The following is a 15,754-nucleotide window of genomic DNA, read 5'->3' on the forward strand; positions in this document are numbered from 1 at the left end:
CTGTTCCTGTTCCTGTTCATGCTCCTGCTCCTGTTCCTGCTGCTGCTGCTGCTGCTGCTCTGGCCTGGCCCTGGCAGTGAGACAGGGAAGCAGCTCCGAGCCGTTCTCTGTGTGAGCTCTGTCACAGCAGTGCCAGCACCTCTGACTTCAGCTGTGCCTTTAGGGGCATCTGATGTGTAGCTTCAGTCCCAGTTCAGTTTAGCTAAGAAAAAAGACTCTGATTTTCTTTTGGCTAATGTAAGCTGAATTAAAAACCAAAATAGAGGATGATTGCTCTTAGTACTCAGGTAATAATCTAATTACTTTCATTAATGTGAATTATGAAACTGTCAAGATATAGTTAAATTTTACAAGCTAAATTTTTTAATAGGACTGCTTTATTACTCTCTGCTGAACTCAGTATACCAATAAAACATCACAGAATCTTATTAAGATGAGAGAATACCTTGCAGGTCATATCTTAATTTACATTTTTACAAAGCTTCTTTTCCCTCCTAGTGGGTTTTTTTTCTGGTCAGAGGTTCATTTTCACTTCATTTTCACTTCATTTTCACTGTTTGACTTCGGATGTTACGAAGTCTTTGCCCTCTTTCGAAAAACCATAAAGGATTTTAAGACTTTGAATAATAATAAAATATAGTCCAGAAAAATATTTATGATGTGAAATTTAAAGGAGGGCAGACGTACTGGATTTGTGCAGCTTGGAGAGGAGGGGGCTGGGGGTGACCTGAGATGGCTGTGAGCTCTTCACGGGGGGAGCAGAGGGAGGTGCTGGGTGCTTCTCCCCATCCCCTGGGGACGGACACAAGGGGCTGGCAGAAAGCTGTGCTGGGGAAGCTCAAACTGGACATCAGGCTAAAGCTCTTCACTGAGAGGATGATCAGACACTAGAACAAGCTCCCCAGGGAAGTGGTCCCAAGCCCCTTGTTGGCCAAAAAGTGTTTGGATGTCTCTCAGATACTGGTTTAACTTTTAGGTTGCCCTGAGTGGAATCAGGAGTTGGACTGGATAATCCTCATGGGTCCCTTCCAGCTCAGGATATTATGTTTTTATTAAATAATTCTGCATTTCTTTACTAAGAAGTCCAGTTGAAATACAGGGAGGCTGTTTTTCAGATAAGAAACTGGTCTGAAATATTTCATTCCTACTACATTTTAAAAAAGAGATTTTAGGTACCAGATTTTAAATGGTGTATTAGGAAGTTTTACAGCTTAATTAGGACACTGCCTTTTAAACTGTATTTTTCAGTCAGTGTCAGCATTTTTTGTAGCTGTGATACAACATTTTATTATTAAAAAAGACAACTTTTCTGAGGGTTGCTGCCATTTTTCTCCAGCCTCTCCATACACACACACATATCCCACACTACTCCCCAGTCAAAATTGTATGTCAGCCAGGTTAAATGTCTAGGCTAAACATTGCCTGATCAGTCACTCTCTTGCATTCCTCCATAAATAGATTTAGGGGCTGCATCTGACTTGCTAATAATATGTGTAATATGTGTAATTTGTGCTGCCTCCATTTCACAGCATTATTCCTTTTGAACACAGCACAGTGTATTCCTGTGACATCTGCCCATCTTCTCATACCAGGAATCCTCAGACACGTGTTCCTTGCACCCCATTAGAAATCAGTAAGATGCACCTACGTTGCTAAACGTCTGATACTTTTATACATTATTCTGAGCTTAAGGGATGTCTTCCTTGTCCACATTTGTACTTAAAAATATCTCTTTTCAAATAGACTGTGTTTGATTGGAATATTACTGCAGTGTCAGAAGTGACAGAAATTCCTTATGTTCAGCTAAATCTTACTTGAAATTCTGGTCTCATTTTTAAATTCTCATGTGCAGAAAGCACCAGAGCAGAACTGTCACCCTTCCTAAACTCAGGTCAACTGTCAGCTTTGAGACATCGTTTCTTTATTCTGGAAATGTTTTGTTTCAGGAAAGACCTGGTCTTTTAACCAGCTCCTGCTTTTCATCTGTTTTTCATGGCAAATGATCACATTTCCCAACCATTTGCAAACACTGACTGTCTGGCAGGATTTCCTGGATACACATTAGTTTTGAGATTGTAAAAGGTCAACTTTCTGAACTCTGGCAATTAGTGTGGTTATTTGTCCTGCCTTTTCTTCCATGGGAACTGATCAACTCATATGGAAGGTAGAAATAGTGTCCAAGAAAAATTCATCTGCTAGCTAATCACCTCCACCATGAATCATAAAGAAAAAAATAATCCAAGTAGGACATTTCCTGACCTTTGTGTACTAAAACTTTGTGAACAGCTGGAACCAATGTGTTTGGAGTCAGAGTTTTGTAAGAAGCTTCTGAAAAAGTTACTCATAACCTGATCCCATTTTTGTCTATTAAAGTGAGGCACTGAGGCCCTCACAGCACATAACTCTAAGTTGAAGTTGTGTGAACAGAGGGCAGTGGATAACTAGTGCTGACTGTGAAAAGAACCATTTCTTTTAGACCTTATTTTTATATTCTTAGCTGACCTTCAAAATGAAAAGTAAGAGGGTAATATAAACAGGTAAACCAACAGATGTTTATAGGGGTTTGAGCAATTTTAATTTGTTTCTTGTGACTGCACTGGAAGAATTGATGGTATTTTTCTCATGCACGTGCCATATAAGAGATTGAAGCCATGGAAATTTTTCCATGTTGTGAGGGAACCCTCTAAATGGGTTGTAGGGAATAGTGGAGAAGATGCTGGTGTTGATAATCAAGACAGGGTTTTGTCATTATTTGCATAGAATCCATCAGACATTTCTTCAGGCCCTGAAATTGAGTGGTGTGTTTGAATATCAGAAGTCCTAATGGATTTCTTAATCTTATAGGGAAGAGGAGAGAGCCGTGCTTCACATTCCTTTAGCTCCAGCAGTTGAGTTTGGTTGATTACTTTCCTTTTCCTCACCTTCTGAGGACTTAAAAAGAGGGCAACATTCTGTTCTACCTTTTGTCTGTTTAAGAATTATGTATCTCCTGAATTGTCTGTTTTCCTCACTGTATTCTCAGTAGTGATTAAATGGTCCAAATGGAGGAAGTAAGATAAGTCCAGATGTATTCAAAGTCATGGTTATCTCAGCATTCATTTAAGTGAAGCAGATTTTCTCCTATTGAACTTATTTTACAGAGGAAATGCCAAAGGCATCCTGATAGATTTCTTTCTCTGCTTGTGGTGTCTGGAGCCTTTCTTCTGCTGTGTGAATGAGATCTGAAAGTTTTGGGTTTGCAGGGTTGGGGCTGGAGGGGGACGACAAGCAGCTTTGTTGATTGTTTTTGGGTAGGTGTGGATTCTCACCCCCTCTGGTGTCTGCAGGAAGGTCACCAGTGGCACTGAGGTCAGTGGAGATGCTGTGTGCAAGGTCTCTGAGACCTGCAGAAATGCTTGGGCAGTACAACTCCATCAGGTAACCATGTGTTTGTGTCCTTATTTACATACTGCATTGATAAAAGAAATTTGTAGTATTTATTTAACTTTAAGCACATAGGTTTGAAACAGTGGTTCTTACAATTCTGTGATTAGTCTGCACCATACAAGACTTGAAAGGATAGAAAGGACCAAAACCCAGAATTTGTGGTTGGATAAAAATAGAAGTGTGACGCATTGAATCAAGTGAATAAAACTTCATTGTTTACAGGTACCAGTCACAAAGTTGTTCCTGATGATATTTCAACAACAAATGATTTTCTAAAATACTGAGGGATTTGAGTGGCTTTATATTTTAAATAATTCTATATACCTCATAACCACTATTGAGGTAGATAAATATAGACTCAAAGTAATTTTGGGTCTAAACATATCTAAATAATTATGTCTGTGATATATTGAATGAAATTTGTTACCTAAACATTATTTTTAGTTGGATATGTTGTAACTAAATCATGGGAGAAAATGCTTTTGCATTTGCACTTTGGCATACTAAAGTCTTATTTACAGGTTGTAAATCTTGGTCTGAAGAGTTGGGGATTTGGGCCATGGAGGGAAAAAAAAAATAAATTTTAGTATCTAGTTCTGCTCTGTGTGTCTGTTGTGTTGTAGCTACTGGCATGCATATTAAAATATAAATATTGCTGTCTGTGAAGTTCAGAGAACAGAAGTTATTTTGGCTTTTTTGGGGCTTCATAAATAAACTGACCTGAAAGCTGAGGTTGTGAGAATGATCTCTGACTGTGAGCTGCAGTACCAGGAACTGCTTTGCACAAATGTGTGTATTTTGAGGCAGGTTCAGTTTCTAGTGGATTGTCTGTTTGGGAAAGCTATTCCTCAAACCCATCTGTGTTACTGTCTGGAAATCCTGACCAAGCAGTTCGAAAGTTTGTCATAAGAAAAAGCTAGAAAAACTGCTCTGCATTTGTGGAAAGAAATTCTAGAGACTGTGATAAAATATTTTGTTGTCTTTTGAGGAAATGCTGTTCTCTGTATGATTTCAAAATCAGAAGGCAGGCAGGATTGCAGATGGGCCTACTTAGGGAGTACAAAATAGTTTTATTTCTTCAACAAAAACCCTTTACAGAAGTGTACTTGAATATATTGCAATGATCTGACAGCTCTTGACAAGTTAGTTTTCAAATTACAAAGCAAAAACAGTGCATAATTGTTGGTTAAATAGCAAAATAGAGTCTTACTGATCTTATGATAATTCAGCCCTCTAAATTATCTCATTAAAAAAGCACCAGTACTAGAAAAAAAATCCAGGTGTTTTTTTTGTTGGTTTTTTTTTGTTTGTTTGGTTTGGGTTTTTTTGTTAATGAACATGCCAAAATGCACAATACCCTGGAAACATTAATAGTGATTTTCTGACAGACTCAGGAGACCCATGAAATAAAAATTTGGATTACAGAAGAGAATTCTGGGAGTAAATTCTGTGGAATCGTACATTTCTCTGCCTCCAGCCAGCTAACATATAATGTTTGGTATTCTTTCTAGAGCTTCAAAGGTATTTTGTGTCCTGTTTTGCTCTGGGTTGTTTTTCTATCCTGCCACCTGTTGTTGCCTGGGCAGGATTTTCAGTGTGTCTGTATAAGGGGACTCTGCGTAGCTGAAGGGGGAGTTCTCGTTTATGTATTAATTTCTATTAGAATGTGGAATATGTTAAAGTAATAACACCTTGTCTAGGAATGCCACCTTGGCAGTCAAAGATGGTTTATTAGGTTGGGTCACTTCTCCCATTCTTGTTACAAGACCGCACCAATTTATATTTTATGTATGCAAACCATGATTGTTCATCATTGTGGTCCCCTTTGACATGGCTTTTATACTGGTGAAGTGAGACGTTCACTCACAAGAGCTGGGGATAGCCCTCTAGCTCAGGCAGAGGAGAGATAGTTACCTTTCATTCTAAAACCTGTTCAGCAATTTCAGAATCTACAGGCATCTGAAAATGCCATGTATTTTTCACAAAAGAATGCTTTGTCTTCAAATTGCTACATTTTCCCCTGAATCTAATAAATATGGTTTTAATAAGATCATTAATATCTCTTTAAATATGAGTGCTACAGGCACTCATCAAGTAAACAAATGCATTAATGCTATTATATATTCTATACACTAAAAAACCCTAAGAATATTCTCAATAATAGCTTCATTCAGTACCTTTTTTCTCTTTCTCTCAAGAACTGGGATTTCATCCAAGTTCTAAAAGTTGTCAATAGAACTCAAAGGGTGTTTTGTATCCATTTGTATAACTAGTTTAATGTTTTTTAAGGCCTCCATGTACACCAACAATGGAATCAGTCAGTTACAGGGGAGCTTAGCAGGACATTTTCAAAGTTCTCTTCACAGCAAATTATGCTGAAACTAATTCCAGAAAAGAGCAACTCTCTTCACTGAAGGAGTTACTTACCATAGCGTAATAAATATTCAAATACAGATGTAATGTTTCAGCTTTGAGATCAGAGATGATGATGAACATGCAGCAGGAGAACAAAGTCCATGGTTCAGTCAGTTTAATAATTACATTGTGGCTCCTCGTTAAAGCTTCATGTAATTTTCATGAAACATTATTGGTGTCTGAAAAAGCAAGTGCCATAATTAGCTAAAACTTGTGAGCTGGAGTACTGCAGAGCATCACTTCAGCTCCCACAGCAAGTGCCTTAATATTAGACTGTTACTAATTTCTGCACTCTAAAGGAAAGTGATTGAGAAATACTGGATTTTATATTTGTGTGCTTTTAGTGATGTAAGGAATGATATATTCTCATTCTCTCTAACTGTTTAACAGCAGAAATTGAATTGGGAACATGCAGCTCTAAGCTCTTCCACCTAATAGCTATTTTAGTTCCACATGTATATCCTGGATGTGTATTTCTGCAAAATATTATTAACATTTTGGCTTTGAATAAGGCAAAATTTGTGCATTCCTTATTAACAGTGAGTAATGTTGTCATCTAATTAAATTGCTGTGGCAGCAGATGTGTCTGAGCCCCTGGTTGTTTCGAGGTGTCCGTGGGGGCACCTCGAGTGCTTTGCAAGAGCTGTGGACACACAGTGGCTGCACCAGGTTACTCTGAAGTGCCAGCAAGTGCTTTGGAAGTGCCTGAAGAATAGACAAAATTCTTCCTTTTCAGAGAGGGAAGTTCTTAATACTAAAACCTTAGTACAGCATGTGTCTTTTGATGTCTGATTTTGGTATAAAATGAAAATACTGCTGTAGGTTTTTGTCAGTCTCTCCTATTTTTCCTTCCTCTGTCAGAACTGACTGTGAAATAGGCTGACACTGTCCCAGCCATTTCACAGCTGATGCTGTCCTGGCTGTTGAGAGCAGTGGCCTGGCCCTGTCCTCCTCTTTTCAAATCTTCTTCTCCATTTTCTTCACATGGGGCTCAGGCAGATCAGTCTGTTAATTTAGCTGAAGCACTCAGCAAGGTTTGTTTCTGTAAGTTCACCCAGCTGACCGAGGTGTCCATCTGGATCCTCTGTGCCCACAGGCTGGGCAAGGCCCTGCCGTGACCGTGGAGCCCCCAGCTTGTGCATCCTAACAGGACCTGCCAGGCTTCAGCTGGGACCTTAAACTACCTCATGCATCATTTGTGATTTAGAATGCAGAAAAATAACTTGGTTTTATTTGTAACAGCCCAAGTGCCCTTTGGTCTGCCCCAGACATTAGGAAATATCAAGAAACCTCCACATGTTGAGGCAGATGTGCTAAATAGCAGGAAATACACTGTAGCTATCTCATTTTCCTGGTCTCAAAGTATTGTCCCATGAAATGAGCATCTTACCCATTTGTCAAGTTGCGTCTTCAAAAGGTAGCTTACAGGAAAGCCCTAGTCCTTTATCTTCTTTTCATGTTTTTGTGCTTGCTGAAAAAAAAAGGTATATTTCTATCTCTATATAATTGCTTGAAAGGGTGCATGTATTTGAAAGTAAGAACCCCCTCCAAGCTATACTAACACCCTCCTCCATGCCTCCCTGTGATTCATAATATGCACACAGGGGTAGCTGAAGTCACTGGAAGCTGTGTTTTGAACACAAAAGCAGTATGTACTTTGTAGATTCAGGGGCTAGATGTTTCACTGGATCCTGCTAAATATGCTGTACCCCTGATCTGTAGAATGGGGATAGCCTTGAAAAACCGAATGGAGATGTCTGAAGTTTCACTATGATGATTTTCTCATCGTCTTTTAAAGACAGTTTATTACACTTGCCACTAGAACAGAGTTTGAGAATTTTGCAGTAGGTATGGGATGAAGCTGCATGTTAGTTAAAGAAAATACTTCTTAGCACATCAGAAACAGCCTTTGAATAGTGAAATGTACTTAGTGAGCAAGACAGGTACTCTCTGAAAAAAGCATATGATTAGATAATTAAAACTGTGATATCACAATGCTTGACTGCATTGAGGGAATGAAGAGAAGCTAACATTGAGTTAGCTGTGTTTATTTTGTTAAACTTTCCACATCCCCTTTTTTGGGGGGTAATGTGAATATAAACTGAAAAATAAGTCTGAGACATCTGCCAACATAATGACATTGATGCTTTGTCTGCACAGTCTGGCATGTAAACTGTTGATGCCAGTCAAGAATTTTCTCCAAACATTTTCTATGTGGGTTCATGCCAGCACGAAGCTCATTGTTTTTAGCAGGATGTGATTCAGATCATAATATAATTCAGTCACATTTCCACTTAAGTTTGAATTTAACAGAGCTGTAAGCAAGTGACAAGCCATAAAAATTGGGCTGTCCCTCTGAAATTGCAGGATTTTCAAGCACTTGTAAGAGAAGTGACTGTCTCTTCCATGTTTGAAGGTACCTCCTACATCGTGAGGACTGCTGCAGTCTGCTTAAAGAGTTACAGTTATCAAATGTACAGGTGAATGCATGACATTAGGATGTGGTGCTGTACTTTCTGTAAAGTATTTTCATGTTGTGATGAGAGCAGAACTTGGCTCTTGAAATTTTCCAGGCTATAGTGAGAGAAGGGGAAAAGCAGCATGGCAAAGGAAAACGTCCAGCTGCATCTATGGACAGGACACTGTATTCTCATCCACTTGTTGGACCACATCCTGCCTTTCCCAGCAAGAAGCATTCACAATTTCTCTTTCAATATCCAGGAAAACATACAGCATATGTACAGTTTTTTTAATAAGAGGTAATCTAAAATATTTCTCACCTGCTGTTTTCTAGTGAACAATGAATTCCTTATGCTTTTGGATTAGAGGGATGGCAGTAGCAGCAGTGCATCCCCTGGTGTGCAGAGCCAGCAGGTGCTGGCACAAGGTGACCTTGGTGGGACAGGCACGGGGCAGTGACCGCTTGTGTTCGGTCTGGGGACAGTTGCTGCTTGTTGTGGCACCCCCAGCAGTGCTCCCACCAGCTCCAGCAGCTGCCATTAGCTGCTGTGAAGTGCTGCCTAATTATAGCATTTTCTTCATCCCCTTGATCCCCCTCAGAGATTCCTGGCCCTACCCTTGGCCAAACTCACCACCTAAAGGCAAGGCACTCATGGAGGTGTGACAGTGGCACTGCTGCTGCTGCCATCCTTAGGGAGGAGGTGATGTGTCCGTGCTGAGCAGTGGGTTTAGAGGTCTCTAAATGTCCCAGCAAATGTAACTACTGCTGGGAAGCATTTAGCCCAGTTTGATAGTGTAGTGTCATATATACACATAAATTCCATTCATTTCTGTGAGAACTGGACATGTGCACAATAGGGTAATTCTTTCTAAAGATAAAAATCATTCCCGTTCATATCTCACGTTTTCCTCACCTGTGACTGTAAGACATAAAGATCACATAAAGAAGAATACTAGAACTAAGGTTATTAAGAAGCAGATGATACTAGACTTTTACAGACGCCCAATATTCTGTGAGTTTGTACACAGCCTTTTGCTGCTGCATCCCACGTGGTGGTGGCAGCTGGAATAGTGTGGGGCTCTGGCTGCAGTTTTACCAGAAATTACACTGCAGTAGTCTGAGCAAGCTCATACAATGGACTCAAATACTGTGTCCCTGAGGTAATTTTCTTAAATTTAAAAGACTTCCCCTCTGTATAAAGGCCTATCTGCCACATCACACAGTGTCAGAGCAGTTTGAATGGCCTCTGACTTCCAATGCACTTTCTTTCTGTGCTGTTTTTGTTTACAGGGAGCAGAGGGACGCAGAGAAGGTTGGGCAATGCTTTGGCTCTGCTCCAGGAGATGTAAACAGATTTCCCAATGTTTGGCTTTGGTGGTGCAGCCGGAAGGGATGGCTGGAGATGCTCCAAGGCAGTGTGAGTGTGGCTCCCTTGGAGGGGCATGGTGAGTCGCCAGCTTCCCACTCAGCAGCAGCTTCACTTTGATGTGGCTCAGTCACAAAATCCACACTCAGTCCCTAAGCTCAAGCCCCGATAAAGCACCCCAAAAAACCTCGGCACTGTAGTCAAACTCCATGTTTGTGTTATTTCAGGTAATAGTGCACTTATAGAATAATCAGTTTGTCTTTCTCAGTTCCCCTATGACCTTTTTAGGTGAGTTTGAATTTCCTAATACCAGAAAAAAAAAAAAAAAAGGTCTGAAAATAGAACCCAGTGAGACACATCAGCTGTTGGAGTACATACAAGCAGAAGGAGAATTGGTGTCCCTCATGCTGCTGCACGCTGATTTAAACTCACTGAGATGTCTTGGCATAGCTGCAGTGGAAGTCAGGCATTTGAGCCTTGCAGTTACAGAAAGCAGCAGCACAAATTCAGAGGAACACTGACATTTCAAAGTGGGAGGCTGACACCCATTGCTGTTGGACACCATGTATAAGTGTGGGTTCAAATGCAGCACACCAGAAAGAGCTGCTAGGAAAAGGGCTTTTATTCTCTGAACTTTGCAGCTTTTATAGGGTCTTACCCTGCAGGGTTAACATGATTGGTAAAGGGAACACCACCTCTTGTCCCGTTGGTGGGACAAGAGAAAAACATGCTAGCTACAGTTTTGCAGAACTGTTTCAAGAAAGTAAAATGGTTTACAAATATTGTCCATGAGTGAGAGATCTCCCAAGAAACTTCCCCTTGGGAACAGATCAGCCACTGATGGGCTGTAATTCTCTCAGGCTCAGGGAAAATCAGGTCCACAGACACCCAAACAAGAGGCATTTAAGAAAAGCCTAAGGTTCAACAGGTGGAACAGAATCCTGAAGTCTGAGTAAAATACTCAGCTTTTTAGATGTGAGCTTTGGTTTAATTTTTCTTTAATGAGGGTCCACTGTTGGGATACAATTTGCCACTTGCTGAATTGGAGAGTTGCAGGTTAGGTTTTATGGTTAGGAATGCCATGATCTGAGCAGATTGGAGAAGCAGTTAGGGTAGCATGTTCTCTGTCCTACATGTCAGATTCTTGTGTATCTAATTTGAGTGATAAATATTTATCTTTCCCTGATTTTATTGTGTAAAGTTCTTGTTTGCATATGGAGACCCCCATCAGTCTCACCCATGATGCAGAAACAGAAGCTAAAATGGACATATGTGCTTTCCTGTTCTGCTTGTTTATGAATGAAGACCTTGTTGAGAAATGGCCTGCTCTGACACTAGGATTTATGACAATCAGAGATGCAAAAATTGCCTATGAAAACTTGGAAGTGAGAATTTTAGTATGGATTTTGGGGCTGCTTTGTCATATGTTTGCACATGCCTCAAATAAGAATCATATAAAAGTTATAAAAGCAAGTCATAGAAGTTCCTTACTTATCTACAGTTCTGTTTAATATTATAGATGAGGCAAGATATTGTTAAGATTTGAGGCTCTTTGACTTCATGCACCGTGTTCTTGAAATGTAATAGTAAAGAGAAGAAAAGCTGAAATGTAATAAAGATTTTCAATGAGGGGAAAATAAAGTGTTTTAATCCTAGAGAGAAGCAATGGTGAGTGGTTTCATTGTGAATAATAACAAACAAATACTCTAGAAGCTGTGAAGAAAGGAAGTGACTCAGCAGTTTGAGGCTGAGTAACATTCACGTAAAAGTGTGATCTTCCATTTGAGAATTGTGCATTAAATGCAAAATATTAGGAGAAGAAAACGGCTACAGATGACATAAAGATTTTTCTGTTCTTTAAAAAATGGTCTATTTTTGGTAATACCTGAGATGTACATCACAATATATACTGAAACTTGGTTGTGAAATTGGTCTGCTGATCAGCTGGGTGTGGAGTGGTGACAGCAGTGGTGGACATGCCACGAGGGTCTGCAAAAGCAATGGCAAGTGTAAGATGGGGCTCAGTAAAGACTTTAGACTGTTCTTTTATGAAAATATAATTTTATGAAAATTGTGCAAAATTTTAGATCAAAGTGGTTTTCCAGACACAGAATGTTTAAATTTTTATACCTCTTGACATGTTCTTCTTAAAGATTTACCTCTTTGTAACAAAAAACCAGTAGAGGTGAACCCGCTCAAGTACAGACAGTATCATGGTTAGTTGGTTGGGCTTGGAGCCAGGCAATCCCTCGATAGATACCAGACTATTGATTGCTTTAAGTTACTTCCTTTTTCTTTTCTTGTTTCAATTAGAATTACATGCTCATCCTTAAAATGCTTGTCCTATTAAGTTTCTTACAAAACAGATGCATTTCAGTGTAAACTTTCAGATTCAACAGAACCATAGTTTTTTCACCACTGAATTCTGTGGCCAAAAATATTTTACAGTGATCATTGTTATAGTTACCTCCCTGTAAAATTTATGTGGATATGTGCATGACTCCACTCTTTTCAGAGTAATACATGTATGTATGGGTATATATACAGGGTAATATATGTATATGCATACTGACATGGTAGGTATGTTGTTAACTATATTGCAATAAAAAGTCTTAGTACCTTTACAGAGAAATTGGTGATTACACGTGAGTCATGAGGCTGTAATCTGCCTGGTTTGGTAGTGGGAATATATGCTGGTATTCTTGGAGATACACAGAAAGGCTCATTTTCATAGTGTGGAAAGCAACAAGGCAGTTGGATTTGGCAGGACAAACACTTGACTTTTCAACGCTCAGCAAAATGACTATTGCTGAGTGAGGAATGGCCATATATTGAATATGTAGAAAAAGACTGGTAGGAGAGCAATAAACAACTTTTGGACAATTAAATAATATGAACATGGGTGTGTATTACAGATTTTCAGTATGACAACAGAATTTACCAATTGTTCAAGTAAAAGTAATTATTCAACAGTAGAGCAGAAGAAGTTAGAACAGCAGGGGCAGAAGATCAGAAGAAAAACAACCAGATGATAGATAATTTCAAGTGGGTGAGGGTGAGATGACAAGGGCAGATGTGGAATAAGAAAAACAAATAGGACTTTTGTGACATTATGCTTAACTGTTTGTATAATATACCAGGTATTTTATGTTAAGCTTGCATCTTTTCTTCCACAGTCACATAGAAAAAATTACAACATGGCAAGATCCTCGAAAGCCTGTGAGCCAGCCGCTGAGTCATGTCAGCCACCATCCTGCAGCCACGTCCACAGCGGTGCCACAGCGGTCCATGGCAATGTCTCAGCCAAATCTCAGTGAGTACTGGATGGCGTCTCTCTGGTGAAAACACAAAAGAGATAGGAGAGACACCTCTTGATTTGTTTGTCAAAGTAATTTTTGGTTCGAGAAGGTAGGTCTGATTCTGCTGTCAGACCTAACAGTAGTTTTTCCCTTCATTTACTTAATTTTCCCCTCTGTTGACTTGGCAGCAAGCAAATTTTTACTGTTTGAGGTGAAGTTCTAACATCTCCTGTTCTATTTTAGGGCCTCCATGGCTTTTTGGTGTAGTATTAGACATAGGAAAATAAGTTCTGTCTGTGCTTTTCTGTACTGAGGTGGTATAAAACCCCCATAAGCCCGTCATGTCATGTCCAAGCTGTTAGATAACCTGTCCACAGTTAGTTCTGTGTTTTGTTTAGGTCAGAAGGTGTAGCTGCTTTGCTTGTTAGTTTGTTTATGGTGGTGGGGCTTTTGCATAGTGAGGTTCTGCACTGGAAGCAACTTACAAACTACTGAACAGTCTGCTCTGCAGTATGAACTACCCACTGGTATGGTTCCCCTGCTGTTTCTGTTTAGCACTTCAGGTGTAAATTCAGTTGTCAATTTACATCAATCTGATATTGCCAGATTTAAGCCTTAGTGAAAATAAAGCCATGAAAACTCTAAAATTTTAAGGAAAATTTGTAAATGGAAGAAAACATTTTCATGTATAATTGAGAATTTCAAATAATCCCTAATGTTTCACTTCTGAAGATTTGACTTTTACATTGCTCAAGAAGGTGAGAACAGGTGAGCTTACAGGCTCAAGATCACAAAACTATGTCAAAAAGGAAGGCTTAAAAACACATAGCAGATTCTTGTTCTGGTTAATTTTTGCTACGTTGATCTCATGATTTCTTGACTGTCAGCTTGCAGTGTGGTGCATGAGTGCTGTCACTTCACATGCCAAGAAAATGCTGAACATTTGTCTGCTACTGATCACTGATAGAAGTAGTGCAATATTTACTTCTGTCTTAAATTTATAAGAAACACCTAGACCTACCTCAGAGGTAATTAACTTCAGTTCTTTTTTCTACCTTTGTCTCATCAACTGCCTTGCTTGCATATATGCAGTAAGAGCATTGGTTATGTTACAAGATTTGGTTGGCAGTAGCAAACCATAACGTGAGTGTGGATATCCACAGATAAAATCTGGAAGGTTAGGGTATCTGCAAGAGTGTCATAGCAGATGGTAAAACTAACAACTGCTCTGCTGTGGCTTCAGAGCACAGCTGCGTGTGGGTCAGTCTGTTTATAGCAGTGCTGGAATGGCCAAGAGGTAAGAATAGGACAGCAGCTCTGTTCTTACCAACTCCTCCACTTATGTTAACATCTGTTACATTGTCCCTAGTTCAAAAACAGCAGTGGCATAAATCAGGACAGTGTGCAGAGCATTTTCCCCCTCAGTTTATTAGTGGAAGTGAATGAAAGCCATCCTGGACTAAAACACATGTATACTGAATTTTAGAGGAGGGTCTTTCTTGAGATTCAAAAGATTAGAAATAAGTCTATAATGAAAATCTGTTCTTGAAGGTATTGCAGGTGCCCAAAAGGGTATTTCCACAGACCTCAAAATCTGACCCATTAAATACAATCTGTATTTCATTCAGTAGCCTTCTTATATTTATATTTATATTTATAGTTATAGTTATAGTTATAGCTATAGTTACAGTTATATTTATAGTTATATTTATAGTTATATTTATATATTCATATTTATATTTATAGATACATATATAGATATAGATATATTTACACACACACATATACATATACATATATATGATGGGGTTCTACTTTTTGTGTAGGTATATATGCAGTTCTTGGCATAGTGGTTCAAATGTGAGATTGAATTTCCCTGGAAAAATATTATTTAAAAATCTACACAGTGTCCATATTTATTTAATCCAGAAAACATTCCATCAATATGTCTTGGTGAACTTTTTCTCATTTTGATGGCTTTCAAAGGCACACTAAATGTGACACTGTTTTATTAAAAAATATCTCTTACAAGATTTAATCTAGAAGCTGTGTGTATATGCAGGTATCTATACATAGAGGAATAGCACACAAAGATTGTAGTGATCTGAGCAGAACACTGCAGCCTCTGAGTACTTCATGTGGCAGTTCAACATAGGTGTGAGTCTCGTACTAAAGTAGAATGTCTGTGTTTTTAGATTGCTGTAGCCAAAAGGAAGGCTCTTAGTGCTGCTGTGCTGTGCTGGACGGGGCCAGGAGCAGCTCACAGTGAGAGCAGCACTGCAGCAGGAACACTCTGCTGGCTCTAGCTTTACGACTTGGCAGCAGATCAAGTCTGTGCATCTGTCTTTTGCCTTAGCTTTTTTTATTTGCTTTGCTTTGTTTTTGTTGTTGTACTGTAGGAACTAAAAGAAGTTTATTTTCTTTTGAAGATGTGACACTTAAAAGAAAAGGATTTAAGTATTTCAGGTCTGCACACTGGTCTGCACTTCCAATTACTAACACATGTGTTTTCCTTGTACTTCTTATGAGGAAGAGGAAAATATTGTTTGTTTGGTACAGCTTGTTGCTTTGGTTTGTAAACTCCTTTCAGCAGTATTTGCTGGGAATTGTACAAAGGCACTGAAAAACATTTTATCGAAGCACAGAGTGTGACTAAGTGATACCAAATCACAGTATGCCTGTGTTGGAGGCATACAAAAGCAGATAGTGAAAGTTGGTTGAAGTTAGTAGTCATACTTTAAAAAATCTGCTGTATTTTTCTACCTTTTCTCTTACTATGGTTTTATG

The 15,754-nt window shown here is 39.1% G+C and overlaps 1 protein-coding gene across 2 annotated transcripts in view; it reads left to right on the forward strand.

Annotated features, from left to right (window-relative positions):
* Positions 1-15,754, forward strand: part of WWTR1 (WW domain containing transcription regulator 1) — a 44,925-nt gene that overhangs the window by 12,613 nt on the left and 16,558 nt on the right. For both annotated transcript variants that reach the window (XM_015637942.2, XM_015637943.2), the window contains exon 2: positions 12,845-12,981. In XM_015637942.2, coding sequence (XP_015493428.1) covers positions 12,845-12,981 — 137 coding nt within the window. The remainder of the gene's footprint in view (positions 1-12,844; positions 12,982-15,754) is intronic.

Source organism: Parus major, chromosome 9, assembly GCF_001522545.3.
Source record: "Parus major isolate Abel chromosome 9, Parus_major1.1, whole genome shotgun sequence".
Classification (NCBI taxonomy): Eukaryota; Metazoa; Chordata; class Aves; order Passeriformes; family Paridae; genus Parus; species Parus major.